General features: G+C 56.2%; 2 protein-coding genes across 12 annotated transcripts in view; one reads left to right on the top strand and one right to left on the bottom strand.

Annotated features, from left to right (window-relative positions):
• Nkd2 (NKD inhibitor of WNT signaling pathway 2) overlaps nucleotides 1-10,461 on the top strand; it is a 31,914-nt gene extending 21,453 nt beyond the window's left edge. For 2 of the 4 annotated variants that reach the window (XM_020187555.2, XM_020187554.2), the window contains 7 exons: nucleotides 164-224; nucleotides 1,168-1,295; nucleotides 2,046-2,141; nucleotides 2,850-2,997; nucleotides 3,693-3,777; nucleotides 4,213-4,340; nucleotides 5,442-7,000. In XM_020187555.2, coding sequence (XP_020043144.1) covers nucleotides 164-224; nucleotides 1,168-1,295; nucleotides 2,046-2,141; nucleotides 2,850-2,997; nucleotides 3,693-3,777; nucleotides 4,213-4,340; nucleotides 5,442-6,022 — 1,227 coding nt within the window. In that variant the 3' untranslated portion in view covers nucleotides 6,023-7,000. The other 2 variants (XR_012449259.1, XM_074077779.1) reach the window with 2 other exon arrangements.
• Slc12a7 (solute carrier family 12 member 7) overlaps nucleotides 9,888-19,696 on the bottom strand; it is an 89,843-nt gene continuing 80,034 nt past the window's right edge. For 5 of the 8 annotated variants that reach the window (XM_074077772.1, XM_074077775.1, XM_020187553.2 and 2 more), the window contains 4 exons: nucleotides 16,590-16,768; nucleotides 15,903-15,917; nucleotides 13,021-13,154; nucleotides 9,888-11,682 (listed from right to left, as the gene is read on the bottom strand). In XM_074077772.1, the coding sequence (XP_073933873.1) occupies nucleotides 11,591-11,682; nucleotides 13,021-13,154; nucleotides 15,903-15,917; nucleotides 16,590-16,768 (420 nt within the window). In that variant the 3' untranslated portion in view covers nucleotides 9,888-11,590. Of the gene's footprint in view, nucleotides 11,683-13,020; nucleotides 13,155-13,197; nucleotides 13,447-15,902; nucleotides 15,918-16,589; nucleotides 16,769-19,696 lie in introns of those variants that run through there. The other 3 variants (XM_074077773.1, XM_020187552.2, XM_074077777.1) reach the window with 2 other exon arrangements.

The raw sequence follows: 19,696 nt of genomic DNA, 5'->3' as shown, positions 1-19,696 counted from the left end.
CTGGAAATGATCCTGGAGAGGGGGTTTGTGTGATTTCTGTTCCCAGAAATCTAGATGTCCAAGAGGCCTGAGGGCAGCATCTGTTCTGGTCCTGACCTCACAGAACTCATGCCCCACCTGTTCTGCTGAGCCTTGTAGTCACCTGTTACCCTGCTCTCTACAGGAGCTGCCCAATGGGGACCCCAAGGAGGGGCCTTTCCGGGAGGATCAGGGTCCCCTTGAAGGTGAGTCTGGCTCTCGTAGCTGCTCCCCCTAGGACCTCAGAGACCACAGAGCCACTCAACATTCCCAGTGCAAGATGTGAGCCATTTCCTGTCTCAAAAGCAGTTGGTTCTTAAGTGCAACTGGTAGCCCTGGTTCACCTGGGATCCCTACCAGAATAGGCAGAACAGACAGCATAGATCTGGCAGTCCGAGGACCAAAAAGTTGAACCACAGCGTCCTCAAGTGCAGCGTGTATCATGTTTGGACTGTGGGGGAGGCTGAGCTCCATACACCGGTGACTGAATTCTGAGCCAGCACCTGGCTGGCTGTGCTGGATGTCCTCCTGTGCCGGTGTGGCATGGTCCTAAATGCCCTGCAGTGTGAATCACACACACATGAATCTTTGGTGGCGTGTGACAGGCCATCACAGGCTGCCTGTGGGTCGGGGTGCATGTGCTGACCAGCAGGGCCACCCACAGACAGCTGCTGAAGCCCAGAGGGGATCCCATACCCTCTTCAGCTCTGAGCACCTTTCCAACTCATACCTAGATAATCACCTGCCCAAAAGACATTGGCTTGTGAGAACCAGAGAAAAAAATGAGCCCTAAAATTGGGGGCTCCTGCCCCATCCAAACCCAGAAGCAGGGGGACAAACAGCCCACAGCAGCCTTGTCATGGATTCTGGCATGTGAGCTATTGGGAAACTGGACTATGTGGGAGAAAAAGGGGGAACCTGATGGGGTAAGGATCTTTCGGGAGGCTTCTTGAGTGGAATCCAGCATCGTGGGCCTAAAGGGCCCTCCCCCAACCCTCTGTGCAATGTCAGCTGCACCCTCGGCCCCCAGGTTACTCCCTGTGCCACTATGGGCAAATGGCCCTCCCCTCCCCCATCCTCTTTGCCCCTATATTACCCACCTGGGCTGGGCTCCTTCCTCATCCTCTGTCATCACCTCTCATCCCACAGTGATGCTCCCCCCTGAGAAAGCTGAGGGCCGAGAGGGCCCAGGACAGCTCTTCAGCGTGGATGATGGAGAAAGGGCAACAGGTCGCGAGGGCCCACGAGGACCAGGCAAGAAGAGCTTGAATATTGATGTAGGTCTTAGCCCTTCTACTCCCACGTGGTGCGTCCCTGGGGCCCAGGATGGGCAGCGGTGGCCCTGTGTGGGTGACTGTGGGCTTTCCAGCCTCATGATATCCTGTAGTTCAGCCAGTTCTAGGTATTAGAGCAAGAGACTCTGCTGTGTGTGTGTGGCGGGGTGAGGAGTGGGGAGCCCATGTCACCGTGAACTTGGCCGAGTTGGGCTCCAAATAATTTGAGAAACCTCCAGTCAGTTTGCTCAGCACTGTAGGAATCAGGCAAAGACAACTCTACAGACAGTCCAGTTTCCTGCCCCCTGCCCCGACTCCAGGCAGGCAGGCAGCCGGGAGCAGGAGGATCCAGTTTCCTGCGGGGCCCCAGGGAGGAGCAAGTCAGTTTTAAGTCCAGATTTCTAAAACTGACCACGCTTAACAGTCAGGGTGGCCTCTCTCCTTCTGGGTGACTCTAAGTACTTGTGTTGTGGTATGGAAACTGAATTACAGGGCATGGAGCCAGGACCCCACTAGGAGAGGCGGACTCAGGCAAGGATGGGGTCTGCAGGTTCCAGGCTGTCTACACTTGGCTCCCCTCTCCTGGCTGGAAACTGGGAAAAGCCCAGCCATGTCCCAGCGAGGCTTCTCAGAAGGCCCTTTGGGGTCGTGGGTCCCCTGTATGGCGGTGTTTGTAGAAGGCCCAGTGGCTGTGGGGAGACGCCTACTCTCAAGTCCTTGTGCTCACTCCTTCCCATCCTGTCCCGAATGCAGGCCCTCCAGTGTGACGTCTCAGTGGAGGAGGACAACCGCCAAGAGTGGACATTCACGCTGTATGACTTTGACAACAGTGGGAAGGTCACCAGAGAGGTAACATAGCCACGGACAGCAGACCAGTCACAGGAAGGGCACTTTGAGATCTGGAATCACGCTAGTCCAGTAGACGGATGGATGAATAGATGATGCCTGGGACCCCAAGATAGAGGACAGACTGACCCCCTGTTGAGGGACGAGAGGCTGGGACCTTTCCCAGGCAGGAAGGGAGGTGGACAAGGGGGGAACCCACTGTGAGGTCCTCAGCTGGCTGGCACCAGCATCTCCTGTACCCCAGTGTTCTCCGTACATGTTTCCTGGCTGAGACTGCCATGGTCTTGTTTCTGCAGCTGCAATGCATGGGCTGAGCCAGCAGCCCCTGTCAGAAGAGCCTGGTTCCTTGAGTGCCCCCTGTTCAGTGGGGCTGTGTGTTCAGGATAGCATAGGGCCCTGGGAGGGAAGCAGACTTGTGGCAATGGGACATTAACACACTGTGTCTGTCTGTGTGAAAGCCGGCTCTTACCTGCTTGCGTAGCTAAAGCTGAGTCCCTTGGATTTCAGCTCTGAGATGTAAAAGGTCAAGAGAGATGTGACTAACTTCAGGCCAGTCCAGGCCTCCTTCATACTCATGGGGGATGAGAGGGGCCTGTGTTTGCACGTCCGGGTTGTGGTGTGAGAGGAACCAGGGGTGACTGGGAGCAGTTGTGTATGTGTGTCTGGCTGGGTGGGCAGTGTCCTTCCTGAGGTCTGCTGTGTTGGTACTAGGACATGTCCAGCCTGATGCACACTATCTACGAGGTCGTTGATGCCTCTGTCAACCACGCGTCGGGCAGCAGCAAGACCCTCCGTGTGAAGCTGACGGTCAGCCCTGAGCCGCCCAGCAAGAGGAAGGAGTGGTCCCCTGCCGGTCAGGGTGAGGATGCTCTTGGCCAATATCTTCTCCCCTGTTCAGAGAGTGCTGGCCTTATGAGCACTGCCCCAAAGACCTGGCTGCCCCACAGCCCCACGACTCACCTGCCCTTCCCTGTGCCTCTCACCTCCTTACCGAGCCCAGAGCAAGTGCCCAGCTATATCCTTTGCCCACTGCCCCCGCCCTCCCCGGGGTAAAGACGTCTCTTGCTTCCACGACATCCCAAGCAGGACCTGGCACCTGGCAGTGGTCAAAACTGTTTGTTCAGTGAGTGAGTGGGTGATGGACGGATGGATGAGTAAAGGAATATATTAGTAATGAGTGTGGTGGCCATGCCTGAAATTCCAGCACCTGGAGGCTGAGGCAGGAGTTTGTGTCCAGCTTGGGTTACATAGTGAAGCCCTGTCTGAAAAAAAAAAGATAATGAATGAGCAAGTGGATGGATGAGTAAATTATGAAGGCAGGACTGAATGAAGGATGAATGGACAAAGGATGCCCCAGTGAAGGCACAGGTGAGTACACGACGGAAGGGACCAGGGAACGAACGAGCAAGCACGGAATGAATAAGGGAGGGAGGAGTGGATGAATGAGTGAGGTGTGAATGAAAAATGAGTGAGCGAGGAATAACTGAACGAGTGAGGAGAGTGTGAGCAGGGGACAAAGGAAGCCTGAGAGAGAGAGCACCTCCCCTCTTCCAGACCGGGAGCCCACACGTGGCAGAACGGAGAGTGAATTCACCGAGGACCCTCGGATGGCCGACAGGAGGCTGTCTGCCCACTGCAGGTAGGGGGCGAGGCCAGGCAGGCTGCTCCAGGCAGGCCTCCTGGCCAGCCTCTGGGGCAGGCTGGTGGGTTGGGTCCTGGGCACAGGAAGGAGGATGTGTGCTGTGAGGGACGAGGGCCCCTGAGCCGGACTCATAGGCACTAGCTGGTTTGGCTGACACCCAGCCTGGCTGCGCTTGGCTCTGTGGTTCCACTTACTGGCTTTGGAGGTGACCAGAGAACATCCTAACATACATGACCTGCTAGAGCCCCTGGCAGGTGACAGGGATCCTGGCTGTGGACCTTGTTCCTCTGGGAATGCACAGCAGTGCATGCGTATTTCTGGCCTGCCCTGGCCAGCAGTGCTGGACACCTCAGCAGGTGTCCCTGTCATCAGAGGCATGAGAATCTGGCTAGCCAGGGGTGGGTGGTCAGGCCCCTCCTCTGTACTACATAGGAGGCCCAATGCTGACCCACAGTCCTGCTCTGTACGGGGGCCCTACTGTGTGGACGAGAACACAGAGCGCAGAAACCACTACCTGGACCTCGCTGGGATCGAGAACTACACGTCTAAGTTTGGTCCCGGTAGGTACCGCAGGGGCCCGAAGCCACAGGCCACGCAGAAGGTGCCAGTGGTCCCACAGCATTCCATCCAAGGGCACCCCACTCTTCCTGGGCACTGGGGGCATCCGATCCCCCCCTCTCGCCCAGATGCGGGCTCTGGCCGCCATTCTAGAGCCTGGAAAGCAGGGCTGGTGTGTGTCCAGGTGTGTGCGCGAGAGGGAGGCATCCCCGGGCCAGGAGCCGTGCGAGACTGCTGGGTTTAGATCCAGGAAGACACTGCCTGTGGGGAAATGGGCATTTTAGGACAGATTTCCAGCTTGGTTATAAGAGGTGGCGGCTGCAGTGCGTATGGTGGCTATTCCTTCCCCTCATGGCCTTCAGAAGGATCCACCAGCCTGGCCCACTCCCTGAGGGCTGGCCTCAAGGACCCCACCACACATTAGGGCGTCCCTGAGGGCAAGGAGGAGTCAGCCCAACCAACCAGACACTGAAACGTGTCAGTGAGCTCCTTCATCCACTCCACACATCCCGGCTGGGGTCCCCAGCAGGACGCGTGTGCTGAAGCTGACACTTAGCTGGATGGAGCTGGCTCTTTGTCACCAGGGAGCCTCATGTGCTGTGTGAGACCCCACCTCTGAGGTCACTACACAGCCTAATCGAAATGGCTTAATCTGCATTCATGAAGCCCCAGTGGGTCATTTTGGATGTCTGTTGGCGGGAGGCACTGAATTCTGGCCCTTCTCTGGAGTGTCCCCTGATTTTATACAGCTTTCTGCCCCAGTGTCCCAGGCAGGGTCCCAGTCATGCCAAGGAGGAAATTCCACTCACAGAGGGACAAGGGGCCTGCAGAGCCAGACAGCAGGTCCCCAAAATGGCAGAGCACTAGGGGTGACAGCCAGGGTCCCCAGGTGTGGAGCTGACTCAGCTAGAGTCCAGGGCAGATCCAGGACAGTTCCCAATTATAGCTGGGCTCTGTTACCTCTCCCTGCCCATTGTTTTGGGGCATGTGACCATCTGACCACTGACCTGGCCACCAGGCTGCCTCAGATGGGAATTTCCTGGCATAGGCCTGACCATGTGTTTCAGGGCTTACAGTGACCCTGCTCTGTGTCCTGTCTGCAGGGTCACCGCCAACACAGGCCAGACAGGAGCACCACGGCAGGGCCACACACCTCCCAAGCAGGTCTCGCTCCCAAGAGTCTGATGCTTATGCCATGTACCACCGCAGATCCCAGGTGCTGGCAGAGCACCTGGTTCCAGCTGCAGAGCCTGCTGCCCGGGCCCTGGCTGCACAGCCCCGGCTCAAGGGGCCAGAGAAGCAGTTCCTCAGGTCTCCCAAGGGTCTGGGGAAGCCATCTGGGGTGCCAGGCAGCAGCAAGCCTGGAAAAGCCCTTGGCCACTGCCTGCCAGCTGCCCCTCCACCCCAGGCCACTCAGGATGGCCACCACCTCCCACAGCCCCCTCCGCAGCCCCCGCCACAGCCCTACGGCCACAAACGATACCGGCAGAAGGCCAGGGAGGGTCACTCGCCACTCAAGGCTGTGCACGGCCAGCCCGCCGTGGTGGAGCATGAAGTGGTGCGGGACCTGCCGCCCATGCTGGGGGCCGAGGGCTACACGGTGCCTATGATCCAGCGACATGAACACCACCACCACCACGAACACCACCACCACCACCACCACCACCACTTCCACCCATCCTAGCGCCCTGCTTGTGCCACGCACACAAGGACTGCACGCCCTCCACGGGACACAGAGCGGGGGCTGGTGTGCCCGGCACGGAGCCCTGCGTCCACTGGCTGCAGATGACAGGTGGGCGTGGGGGAGACAGTGCCAGGCCAGACACTTGTGACAAAGCCCTCCTCTGTGTCCTTTTTCCTCAAAACCGTCTGGACACCAGCATGCCTGATGCCACTGACGGTTCCTAGTTACAAACTATTCTGTGTAATCCATAAAAACCGGGCGTGAGTGCAGAAAACCCGTTTGATCTGCTTTCACGTATGATTCTGGAGTGGGGCCCAAGAGTTATAGAGATTCCTTGGATGCTCTTGGCAAGTCCTCATGGTGCTTCAACCTTCAGGAACTTCTGGTCACCCCAGCAAGGCTGGGAGTAGATAGGCAAAGCCTTTCATGAGGTCAACCAACCCAGCCTTGCACTTAGCCGCTTATAAAGCCAAGGGGGTGGGTCTGCGGAGCGGCTTTTCCTTGCTGTGTCCCGTATCCTTGGTTTCCCTAAAAGATGCAGAGCCAGAACAAGGACAGTCCAGGAATCAGCAGGAAGTGTGGAGGTGAGCTCAGAGAGCAGACGCAGGTTGGTGGCAGGTAGCCGGTGCTCCATGGGCAGTGCAGGGTGGCGCAGCATCCTAAGTGGACATGGGCAGCGTCTCAGGTCAGTTAGCAGATGCTGTCAGATGTGAACAGTCATGTTACTCGTGACACAGATGTGACATTTCCTAGGTGTTCCTTCCTGTAAGGGCTGTGGGGTGCAGGGAGGCCCTCGGCAGCTCCTCACAGCTGGGCGCCTAGGCCGGTGGTGGTCGATGTGGTTCCCTGAGGCAGGACCCTGCAGGGGAGTCTCTACGCCCTGTGAGTCGGCAGGTGGTCCTGTACTATTGTTTCTGAGGCTAAATGATCTTGGATTTTCTTCTCACACAATAAAAATAGGTGCATTTTGTAACTTTACACCCTGTGTCTCCAGAGAGTTACAGTCAGTCCAGCTACACTGAGTGGCCACAGGTACAGACAGCGGGCAGCGTCGCGGAGGGTGTGTGTGAAGGGCACGACTGCTCGGCTTGCACTCACACAGAAGGACACGGATACACGTGCAGGTGCACCCAAGTCCATATCGATGGGGAAGGGCTTTTTGTATTGCTCTAAGAAACCCCAACAGTGAAAACTCTAAACCCTGAATTCAGCTCTAGGCACTTCATCTTGGGCTGTGTAGGTCGTCGTCGTTCGTGAGGAGTCGGGCTGCCTTGTAAACACGTCTGTCAGTCAGGAGACGCCAATGCCACCTTGCCCTTACTCCCCTCCCTCCCTCTCACGCCCCTTTGAAAATCCCTCAGGATTTCTGCGCTGGTGTCTCCTGTGAGCTGGGCTCCAACACAGGGAGGATTGGCCATTTGCGGGTACACTGAGGCCTGCTGCTGGACAGTGCACGTGGAGACTGTGCTATGCCCCTGCCTGTGCTGGGTTGGCCCGGAGGCCAGCAGCAGCCAGGTGAGCAGAGCACGGGGCCAGCTCCCTTGGACATGGCGCCACAACACACCACTGGTGTACTGTGGGCTGTGGGGTCAGCCGCCATGCAAGGACCCAGCTACCTGAGCCTGGCATGTTGACATCACCACCTGACCACAGCAGCACTTGGAGAAGAGTGCCAGTCATCGCCAAAAGCCCTGTTGCTTAGTGTGTGGCATTCCTGTGCTGACTTCAAGTTAAGGGGTCCCTTCAGGCCATGAGTGATGTCACAGACTGGCGTCCCCCGACGCTCCTGGGCCAGGACCCAACTGAGCAGCTGAGGAAGAGAGGAGAGACCCCGAGAGTGAGCGGCAGGTCATGTGAAGGCTCATTGGTTACTTGGGACTGGAGTTTAAACTTGGGGCCTCATGCTTACTTGGCAGGAGCTCTACCCCTTGAGCCACACCTCATCCTTTTCTTTTTTCACGTTTCATGAGAGCTGGCCTTGAACTGGGGTCCTTCTTCCCCTACCTCCTGAGCAGCTGGAAGCAGTCATCCATCACCGCAGCCAGCCCCAAGCTCAGGTTTTAAAAGCAAGTATGAGGCAGGTGGTTCACCTGCAAGCCCAAAGCATCTGCTGCTGTTTGAATGCTGAGAAGCAGAGGAATCCATGTCACACCAAAACAGCCTGCAGGACTGGACCACAGACTAGGCCTTAGGGCCAGAGCGGCACTCTTGAGCCTTAAAGAGATGGAAAAATGAGAACAAAATGAAAACAAAACTTAGCTGGGCATGGTGACACATGCCTGGAATCCCAGCACTAGAGAGGATGAGGCAAGAGGATCACAAGTTCGAGGCCAGCCTGAGTTGAATAGCAAGACCCTCAAAAACAAAACAGTACCGGTGCTGGTGGCTTACACCTATAATCCTAGCTACTCAGGAGGCAGAGATCTGGGGATGGCGGTTCGAGGCCAGCATGGGCAAACGTGAAATAGCTTGGAAAAAACCCATCATAAATAAAAGGGGGCTGGTGGAGTGGCTCAAGTGGTAGAGCAAGCATGAGGCCCTGAGTTCAAACCCCAGTACTGTCAAAAGCAAAACAAAAGTCACTTATGGGCACCAATAGTGGGTCACTGTGGACATGGTCACTTATGTCCTCCACATGTGGATGAGAACAGTGGGTCTGGGAAGGGTGCAGTAGGTTGGCTTGAGACTGGGGGCTCGGGGTCCTCAGGGCCACTATTAGGGGAGGGTCATGCAGCTCTGTCGGTGGGAAGGCCAAAGGTATGATGCCCTGTCCCCATACTGCTGGGTGCAGAAAGGCCTCACACAGGAGCAGTTATGGTAGCAGCAGAGGGAGCAAGGAACGGTATCTGCAGGCGTGGGTTGTGGTTACAACATGGTCTCACACCTGGACAGCTGTGTCCCCAGATAAACCACTTTTGAGAGAAGGAAGGCATCTCCGAGACACCCTGCCTCAATGGGAGTTCTGCCAGCCTCAGGCTGCAGCTTCTGACCATGGGCTCCATCCAAACACCTTTTCCTGGTCTTGGGTGGCCATCTGTCCACATGCTGGGACCTATCTCTTGTCCCCTCCTTCCCAGGAAGATGAGGTATCAGTTAGGAACCTACCAGAACTCCAGGGTGGCCCTGCCTGCCTCCCTGGGGCTCTGTCTTGAGCTCTCTGCCACTTTGCTCCTGCCTGCCACAAAGGTGAGTTCAGGAAGCAGAGGGCAAGCTCTGCCCTTCTGACCACCCCAGTACTGCCTAAGGCTGCCAAGCCTTCAGCACCCCACCTCAATCACCCACACCATCCAGGCCAGCCAAGCCCAGAGTTGGGTAGGTCCTGGAAGGTGACCCTCCTCCTGGCCCACATCCCACACGGGCAGAAAATCTGCCTGTCCAGGCCACCTCACGTCACCTCCCACCCCCAAAGGGCCTCTCTGCTCCCTCAGTTCTGGTCACACCTGCTTGCTCCTCTCACCTTGGGTGAGGCAATCATCCCCAGTTAGACAACTTCTGGAGGGGCCTCAATCCAGTGACAGTGCCAAGTGTCTGTCTTGGGGACAGGACCCCTCCACATGGGGCTTCTCTGAGTCACTCCCTTCCCACCCCCCTCCCAAGTGTGTCCAGTGTCCCTGGAGCAGGAGGCCTTAAAGTCTCTGGTAGGGTGTCTGGTAACAGATTTCTCTTGGCCATCAGCAATGCTCACTGAGCCCCATGTGCAAGGCCAGGCAGGACAGGTCCCTTTTGTGTTTTCATGGCTTCTCCTGCCCAGGCATATGATGGTCCTCATCACCCGAGCTGGGCCTGCAGGAAGCCCCATTGCCTGCATTTTCTCCAGCTGGTAAACTTTATGGTAGAGGAGGCAAGCTAGATTCTCCAGACACACTCAGATTTCAGGACTTTATTCCACTAACAAAATCAAACAAAGACAAGAACCTATAAAAGAAAAACATGAATTGGATTCTGAATGGCTACAGTTAACGGGGACAAGAAGTTTGCCAGGGAGAGGCTGGGCACAGGTGGGGAGGCTTGGGGGGCCCCAGCTCTTGCCAGACAACTACTGTGAGGGTTTGGGACCTGGATGCCGCTCTGCCACCAGGGGCTGTTTCCTAGGCGCTCTGCCTGCTCTGCTCTGGGGCAGAGCCCTTGGGACTCAGGTGAGTCAGGCTGCTTAATACAGAGCTGACCCAAAGTGGGCAGGAACATGAAACTCTGGGCCCCACAGTGCTGTCAGGGCCCCATGCTGGGCAGCAGTCACTTTGACCCTCTCGGCACCCAACATCCCTCTGAAGCCTCTGCCCTGAACTCCGTGGACAGGGCTGTTTCCCTTGGGGACCTTGCAAGCCGGAGAAAGCCAAGAGCCTGGTGAAGTGGGGCTTTGCACAAAGCAATCTCTTTATGGACGACACAATTATCACACTGCCTCAGGGTGTTTAAATAAATAAATATCCCAAACAGAACGCGAGGCATGAATTGCTGCTACGATCCACAGCCTGTGAGCAAGAACGTGACCTACAAAGCAGGAAGCTTGAGGGTAAAGTGCAAATCTTCTGAAGGGTCCTTGAAAGGTACAGTGGGCTCCTGCAGCCCCACCGTGCAAGGCACACGCCCCTGGCAGGGATGTGGGGAACTCGGCCAGACCATGGTGCCAGGTCTCTGAGGCTGCCTTCTCCTTCCTGGAGAGCGAGCAGTGGAGCCGACATGTCACACAGGTAGAATCAGACGCAAGCCACGTCTGTACTGAGCTCTGGAGGGCTCCTGCTGTGCGTTGTGGACAGCATGGGGCAGTCTTGGGTTTACACTCTGCCTGTCCCACCCTGGGTCTTGGTACAGTTACCTGCACGAGGTCCCCAGAAGCCCTTGGGCTGTGGGGCCCATCAGTGCTTATGAAATGAAGTGGCTGGGTTCCCACAAGAGGAGGTGGCTGGACCCGCTTCAGATGTGAATCTAGACTGGAGCACAGCTGAGGCACCATATGGCTGACTAGTGACCCATCCTAGTCCCAAAACACCAGGCTCCCTTTCCCTGCCTGTGGAGTGTGGACAGGGTCATGCTGAGGTGGGCAATGAAGGGGGACAGTCCTCAGCACTCTGTTCAGCATACAGAAGCACAAGTGAGGGTGCTCAGAGGAACAGAGGAAAGTGAGGGGCCGAAGGGAGCCTACAGCCATGGCAAATGTTTGGCTTCAGCCCCAAGGGCCGTGTGCTTGCTCACGAGTATTCTGGATGGGGCAGGAGTGAAATGGCACGGCCACAGTGTGGACAATGCAGCCATGACGGGTATCTGGAATCTGGAGGCCGAGCCTGGGCTGTGCTGGCTGGCTCTGACCTCGGTGGGGAACCGGCTATTTCCAGGTCCCTGGGCACTCTGAGCTCTGCCTCAGACAAATCCAAGGAGCCGTCCAGTCCCACGCTCATGTACTCAGTGCTGCCTGAAGCATCTTCTGCTTAGAGGGAGCTGAGACGGTGGGTCTAAAACATCTGTAGGAAGTCATCACTGTGTGGTATCCCTGTGGGTCTGAGCCTGGCCCAGGCTGCTGACACTGTCCATGTCCTCACCCCATCCAGGTCCATCTGGTGTTCTCAGGAGTTAGGAATAGATGGTGATGACCTCCCGGCCACCACCTCTGACCAGTAGGACCCTGTTCAGCCCCTCGGTCAAGACCTCGAGAAATTCCATGTCTGCAGTGGCAGAGTTAAGGACACACAGCTCTATCTGGGCTACACAGAGGGGTGACGTCTTACAACACAGATTCAGTCTAAGGCCAAGAAAGGCAGAGAAAGGCAGACCAAGGGGCTTGGGGTGGGCCTGGGGAACTCCAAAGAAAAGAGGGGAGGAGAAGGTGCTATAAAGAAGAGCAGGGAGAGGAAGCGGCTACTTCTGGGGGCCCAAGGAGAGTAGGCAGGGACAGAGCAAGGATAGCCACCCACCAGAAACCTGTCAGGTAAGCAGGGCAGAGCCAGAACCCAGGGATCCTGTCACATGCAAGCAGCCTGGCTAGGCAGTCTCTGAGTAGGAAAACTGGAGGTGTCCTCCCAAGGCTCTGGGCCCAGGATTAAGGCCCAGTCCCTCTGTAATCCCATGTAGCCACCTAGCAAGAGACCCAGAGATGCTGATGTCCTTGTTACCGACAAAGCATAAAGTCCTAAAGCTGTGGCCAGTGGACTTGAATTTCCAAACCTGAGAGCCAGGCCTCCCACCAAGGCCAGGGTCGGGGGGAGGCAGTGGGCAACGAACCTCAGGATTGCCCTGGGGTGCACACAGGGCTTGGGGACATGGGCTGGTACAACAGGCAGTGGGCACACACTCAGGCCAAGAGCCCTGCTCAGGACAGGCTGACCTGCACGCTCAAGGCCAGGCCTGGCAACTGCCATCCCCAACTGACAGAGTGTGGACCAAGCCCATGCTCATGCTGACTGGCCCTGCTGGACACTCAGACACAGTCTCTGTGTCCCCTCCCATCACCTTAACTCGTGGGGCATCACATTCCCCATCAAGGCCTGTCAATCACAGAGAACATGGGCTGCTACTGCCTCACCCTCTGGCGTCCACATTGCCTGCCGCAGTCCAGCACCAACACCCCAACAAAAAATTGAGCAATCCTGGGGTTGAGTGTACAGCTCAGGGGTAGAGGCTCTGGCCTGCTCCCTAGTACGATTAAAAAAAAAAAAAAAAAAAAAAAAAGCCACATCCCAGGCAGTGCTGTCCTGGTCTCCAGTGGCTCAAATGGGAGTCCTTTCTCCAAACGCCAGGAAGGGACCTGACTCCAACCCCTCTCCGAATGCTCTGGAATCCTCCAACCTCAGCAGCCAGGCTTATTCCCCAGCTGTGTCCCTGTCTTCCTGCACCCACAGGGGCAGCATGGGAAAGAGAGTGGACACTGCCCCAGTGGCCCCTCGCCAATCTTAGCTCGGGGACCTCCGGAGGGGAGGACAGAGGTCCTGCCACAGCACCAACTGTAACAGAACTGCTTAGCAGCACTCCCACACCCCGGCAGGCAGGGCTGCAGGAAAGGATACAGTTCTCGTCGCCTTGCCGGTTTTTGGGGGGCCCTGGCATGTTCAGGAGGACCAGCTGGGCATCCTGGGACTTGTTGAGGACGACGCCGTTGAGCTTCACAGCTGTGTGCATCCTTCTGACGTTAGACTGGTCCCTGCAGGAGGGGCGGCTGTGGTGGGCGGGCGGGGCCTTCAGCCGCCTGACCCGCCCACTGTGCTCACGCATGCTAGAAAGGCCAGGGGTTGGACGAATTCCCGGACCCTGAAGAGTCCAGAGGAGGTGATTCCACACGAGCGGAAATCATCTGATGACCAGCCGTGCAGAAAATTTAGCAATGAGAAGCATTTGGCCCAACACATTCTCGAACTGAGCGCACATCACTAAGTTGCCAAGCTTCCTACGGCTGCAACAGGCCCGGTAAACTAGATACACGTGGTGAACTATACCTGCAAAGCAGAAGCGGAGACATGGCACAGCTGCAATCCAGGAGGACATTAGGAAGGCACTGAGGGTTCGGGTGCCTCTCAGGCCTCTGACACCTCCTATAGAATCCCTACATCATTTCCTGACCTGTGTTGGTGCTGCCAAGTGGAGTACATAGGCACAAGTTTGTGCATGGAAGGCGGGAGGGGTCAGGCACTCAGAAAAGAAGTTCAGAGACTCCTCTACATGACCCGTGTGGCATCGCAGGCCTGACACACTCTGGTTCTGTAATGCAGCTGGGATTTAGCAGAGCATTGAGGTTGAGCACAGGAGCCCATAGCTACCTGGGTCCCCTCTTGTTCCTGCCCTGGGCCACCCTAGACGATGGCTGCAGCTAAAGCCTGCATGTCTGGAGACCACAGAGCAGAATGTCACAGGTATTCTACATGGTCTGCTCAGGTGCTACTGTGGCCGTGCAACACTTCTCAAAGTGTTCCTGGAGGCCCACTCACAGCCTCTGGGGTGCAGAATCCAAGTTTGGATGCTGCAGACTTTCACTTCCTGAAACAGAATGGCACTCATGCACCCGCAGAACAGAAGCCTGGCCTCCTAGTGCATCCCATGTCCTCGAACAGGTGGTCAGTTCCCTCTCCAGGGAGTCAGGTCAACCCACGTGGAACTGGTGGTTAGGAAGCCACTGTGGGACACCCTGTGGAAGCTGCAACCCCTAAGCAGGCCACACCTGTCTGTGCTGGCTCTGAAATCACAAGATACACTCTGTGGCCAGCCCATTCATCTACTCATACGATCTTGACTGCAGCCCTTCTGAGTGCGGACCACCTATGCCACACATGCAGAGACGGGCAGAAAATAGATGGAGGCCACCACTTACAGGCTCAGGGAAAGGCCCTGAGGTCCCAGGCTCGTGCACTTTACCAACTCAACCATTAAGCCAAATAAATAAACCAGCTTGTTTAAACCAATTACCAGGTAGAGACCAGGCAAAGGCCCCTTATCTTTTCTCTCCAGTTTAATCTGATGAAATTGCAGGTGGGTCTCTGTCCCTGGCATACCAGGATCATTACAAGAACCCTGAGCTTGCTGCCTGGACAGGCCACACACAGTTAACTGTTTGGTCAGACAGCAGTTAAGGTATGTGAGGAGAACTTGGAAATCACACATAACCTTCGCCTCTGAGGTTTGGGGTTCCCGAGCAGCACACCCCATGGAGGTTGGAGAGGCACCAGGGGGACCAGGAGTGGCGCTCAGGGTTCCAGAAGCTACCTGAAGCCTGCCCCACTCTCCAGCATCCTGGTGTGAATCAGTAAACAAGGAAATGGTTCATATGGAAGGTTGAATTTAGTGACGAGCTTTCTAGACAGGGCGTCTGGAAGTCCCAGGAGCAGAGGGTGAAGTCACATGTCCTCAGTTAGTTACTAGCAGAGCCAACTAAGATCGGCCAAGGTGTATACAGAAAGACAGAAAGTGCACACACAAACATGCACACTTGTGTGCACACGCACATATGCTAACAGGTTCTCATGAATGTGCACCAACATGTGTGTGCACCGAATGTGCACACACACCAGTACACACAAGCATGCATTCACACTCCTCAATGTGCTCCAGGGAGAAGTCAGCACATCTCACTCTTGGACCAAGTAGGAGAGGGGCCCGGTCTCTGATCTCTGGAGCGTCTTTCTGACCTTGTGTTTTTCGTTTAGTTAATAAACTCTGAGGCACTTTCCAATTTACAGAGATGAGAAGAAGTCAAGAGTTCCAGTACATGGCAGGCCTCAGTTCCCCGAAGATGGGCCAAACTTCCTGGGGGTTCCTCAGTGTCTGAGAGTCAGGTGCAGCCACGTGGCCAAGAGCCCCAGATCAGCACCGACTCCAATACTGCCCTATGAGGGACGACAGCCAGGAGGACTAGGGAGAGCCAGGGACAAAACAGAGGGACTGAGACAGTGGTGTGTCCAGGCAGCCTCAGGACAGGTCCTCCCAAAAGCTGGATATCCAACTGTGGACCCCTGCCCTAGACATCCTGGCCTGGACCCTCATCCCTGGAACTCAGATGCAGGCAGCCTAATCACAGAGCTGACCCACACCGCTTTCCACTGGAGAAGGAGCAGCTTCCAGGGTAGACAGGTACAGTGTGCTGGGAGGCGACTCCGCATGAAGCGCCTGGACCTGGAGGGCTGTGGGGTGACTGTGACATTGCTGTGGTAAGGGCATGCCTGCCTCCTCTTGCAGTGGCTCAGGACCATCCCTCACAGACCATCTGTAGCATCACGTGACCTTGGTGTGTGTCCTGGGCACTCTGAGCAGATGCGCAAGGCAAACAGGACTCTGCACACATGCAGGGCTGTGCACATAGGGCTGCACACACACAGAGCCACACATTACACAGGGCTGCGCACACACAGGCATGCAGGGTAACCACGGCTAAGAGGCAGTTAAGCAATGCAGGTGGACTTACAGGTTTCCCCATTCTCTACACGGAAGAGAAGAACAGACAGCAGGTTAGTCCAGAGGATGACGTACCTGTCCCACCACACACAGGACACATGAGGTTGCCCTGCTTAGCTGACAGAAAAGCTGACTTTGGCCCTTCTCCTCCAGGGGTCCCACCCCTCAGGACCCAGAAAGCCCTTTGGTCCTCGTGGGAATTAGAGACTTTAGGGTCAGCCCCTCCACTGAAGACCCAGACGAGAAGTGGCCCTGGCCCTCTCCTGGGATCTGTGTCAATGAGACCAGCCACACTGATAGCCGTGGCTCAAAGCAGCCATGAGACTTTGATGCTACACTACGGCAGCTGAGGTTGGGGTGCCCTGGAGCCCACGGTCAGCTTAAACAACTGGCAGGGAAGAGCCAGGAACCCTGAATCTGTCTGGAAGCTCCACCTGTCTGAGATGGCGCAGACGCACTCATGCAGCTGTGTGGAGTCCACCACCAGCCAACATGCAACCTGTACCTCCACCTCACTGCCCGGCTTGCTGGCACCAAGAGGAGGACACAGCTTTGGGCCAGCGAGTCCAAGCCTAATGGGCCTGATGGTCAGTGGACACCTCCCTGAAGTCCTTAGTGGGCAAGGAAGAGACTGTCCTCACTGTGGGTTGGCACAGTTGGGCTCTGCCCACTGCCCAAGGCCACAGTGGACACTCACGGCTTCAGGCTGAAGAGGTCTTTGAATCCCGACGTGCTGGTGTCCTTGCTCCTGTGCCTCTCTGCGATCAGCTTCTCCTTCGTCCAGGTCATCTGCACTTTGTCAGGCGCTGATGGGGCTTGGGTCCTGGCGGCTGCTGTGGTGTGGGACGCAGTGTTCCTGTCATGGATCAGCTGGGCCTGGGGAGGGTGGGCGGCGCAGGACTTAGCATAGCCAGCAGCCAGCCAGAGCCACCCCACAGGGAAAGCAATCCACACACCAGGCTGGCCACAGAACCAAGAGGACTTTGTGAGCAGCACATGGGACCCCTGGACCAGAGCCTCCCACAGGGGCCTGGCACTGCCCCCCACCCCTCCCACAGGTCTCCTGGGCTTCTAGACCCACTCTTCACTCCCTTCTCATCTCTTCCCACCTTGCCCTCCTGCTTTGAAGAGAAAGGCTCAGGACTCTGACAGGAGGGGACACTTGTGCCACAGGACACCTCCCACATAGTCCCCATCTTCAGGAGGGCCTGGTCCCTCAAGGAAGCCAGCTATGTCTGACAGCTGGGCTCTGTGAGGGAAGGTGGGCACCAGTCACAGGATGGGCCACCTGGCAGCCCCGGGAGGACTAAAAAGGAAAAGTGTCCCCGTGGCACCGCCCTGCCCCTAGCTGTAGGTGTAACAAGGGGTGAAGTGCCAACTTGAAGATCCTCCCTTTCTAGTCCAGCCCATCCTCAGACCTGCTCTACTGCAGGCCAGCGTGCTACCTAGGGGCCCCTTGGGAAGCTAATATGGACACCGTGAGGTGGGCACAAATTCACCAGCGCCACAGCGATGTCCTGCCTCAGTTCTCCCTGTGGTGCTCTGTCTGACCCCTTTCCTCCCTGACCCTGGTCATTTTGTCTTATGTTATTTTATGTGGTTGGGATTCACTGCCCTAATAGAAATTATTCAGAAGAAATGACTTGACGACACCCATAACTGATGATCAAATGCAGTGCCCAAATGCACTGGGCCTAGCCACACACACTGCACACAGAACAGCCGGGCACCACACACAGCACACAGAACTGGGCACACGCACTGCACACAGTCACATGCACAATGCCCAGACACTCACACCAAACACAGCAAGTATGGCACTTGTGAACTGGTCTGGCAAAACCAGACCAGTTATTATAGGCTCGAGCCTATAATCCTAGCTTTGTGGGAGGATCATGGTTCGAGGTCAGCCCGAGCATAAAGCAAAACCCTATCTCAAAAATAACCAACACCAAGAAGGGCTGGTGGAGTGGCTCAAGTGATAGAGTGCCTGCCTAGCAAGTACAAGGCCCTGAGTACAAACCCCAATACTGCCAAAAAAGACCCCCAAAATAATAACAAAAAACCCCCAGAGTGACAGCCACTGCAGAGCTGGATATTCCATAAGGCCTTGACCACACTAGCTTGCAGGTGCAGTCATAATGAGTGCAAGGGACTGGGGAACACTGCCTTGGTAGAAGGTGGCTACTAAAACACCACAGTGCTTGGTGTCTGGCTTGGGGCAAGTCTGCAAAGGTGCAGGGCATGACACATGCTTGGTAGAGAACCATGAGGGGTCATGCAGGACTGGATAGGCAGCTTGCACCATACCTCAGGACAGAGGAGGAAGCCTCTGGCAATCACTTTCTATTAGCTCCTAATTTCTTGATTTCTGAGAAATTAGCTCATCTACTTTGAAGATCTCTCCGGACTTTTAGGCAAAAACTAAGGCATCAAGGAAAAATCTCATCTCCAGGCTGGGGCCACACAGCTCTAAGGAGGGCTACAGGGAAGGCTCCAGGCCTCCCGCTTGGATGAGATGATCCCTTGGGAATCTAACAAGGTTGCTCTAACTCCACCCCAGCACCTGCTGCCAAGGGAACTGCAGGCTGGACCCACACCTCCTTCTGCCAGGGCCAGTGCAGGGCACTTGTCTGGAACAGCACAAGTGGGAAGGGTCTGGATGGATGGAGAACCCCTCTGTCAGATATTCTTTTGCACAAAAGCACCAGGTCCACCAGCAGAGGGAAGCCAAGCTTCCCTAAACCTGCATGGGGTGAGGGTCTGCTGGAGCCCCTAAGAGGGGACCAAGCTGCTTTCTCCTCTGGGCATCTGATCTCAGTCTTGGGCATGACTTTCCTGTGGGGGTCACCTCTGAACCCTTACACAGGCAGATCCCTAACAACCCCGCTCAGTGGCCCTGGAGCAGAGCACCTGGCTTTGGTCTGAGGTCTGGATGTCCAGACTACCAAAGCTGTCTGTATTAGACAGGGGACAGAGACAGGAGATATGCCACAGCCCCTGCCAACCCCGAGATCCCAGGGAAGTGAGCCGGCCTGGGGTAACAAGTAGTTGTGGGAGGTGTGTACACGACAGAAGCTTGCAAACCAAACCATGCCTAGTGAATGTGACATTAACAGCCTGGTGATGTGTGGCCATCAGACCAGCCCAAAGCAAGCTAGAGGTCAGGCCAGGCCAGGCCAGGCCAGACTGGGGCACCTGGCTCTGTGCTCACCTGCCCCAGCTCACACCTGCCTTCTGCTAGAGCACCTGGATGCTCTGTAACCTGAACCATTCCCTGGGCTTTGAATAGCACAGGTAGGCCAGGCACACGTGCAGTGAGCAGTGTTCAGACCAGGACTGCTCTGAGAGGGTGTGGCCAGCCAGGCATGAGGGAAGAGGTGATGAGGACCCATTCATCTCTACAACATTTTACGTGTTGACGTGAAGGGAAACCCACGGCCACTGCAGTGCCCATGACCTTGGCCTTGGGTTCTCTCACTGGACAGTAGAGCCTAGATGTCCTGCCAAGGGGCAGAGACCCTAAGGGGTCAAGAGCCTGAGTGGCTGAATCCGGGCTGCCAGAAGCAGAGGACCGGACAGAACAAGGCGCCCATCAACACATGGTAACAGCTGAAGCTCAGGCTCCAGTAAGACCAGTAGGCACAAGGAGACCAGTAATCCAAGCTGAGTACATTTGCCACACAGACACCCAATGGGACGATGATGACTGAGAACACACAGCTGACCCCACTTAGCAAACCAATGTCCTCGTGAAACGGCCAGAAAGTGTCTCCTTCGGCATTTTGGAGAAGTGGCCAGTGC

This window comes from Castor canadensis, chromosome 6 (genome assembly GCF_047511655.1).
Source record: "Castor canadensis chromosome 6, mCasCan1.hap1v2, whole genome shotgun sequence".
Classification (NCBI taxonomy): domain Eukaryota; kingdom Metazoa; phylum Chordata; class Mammalia; order Rodentia; family Castoridae; genus Castor; species Castor canadensis.
Note: the sequence above shows the minus strand (reverse complement) of the source record. Positions and strands in the feature narration are given on the sequence as shown.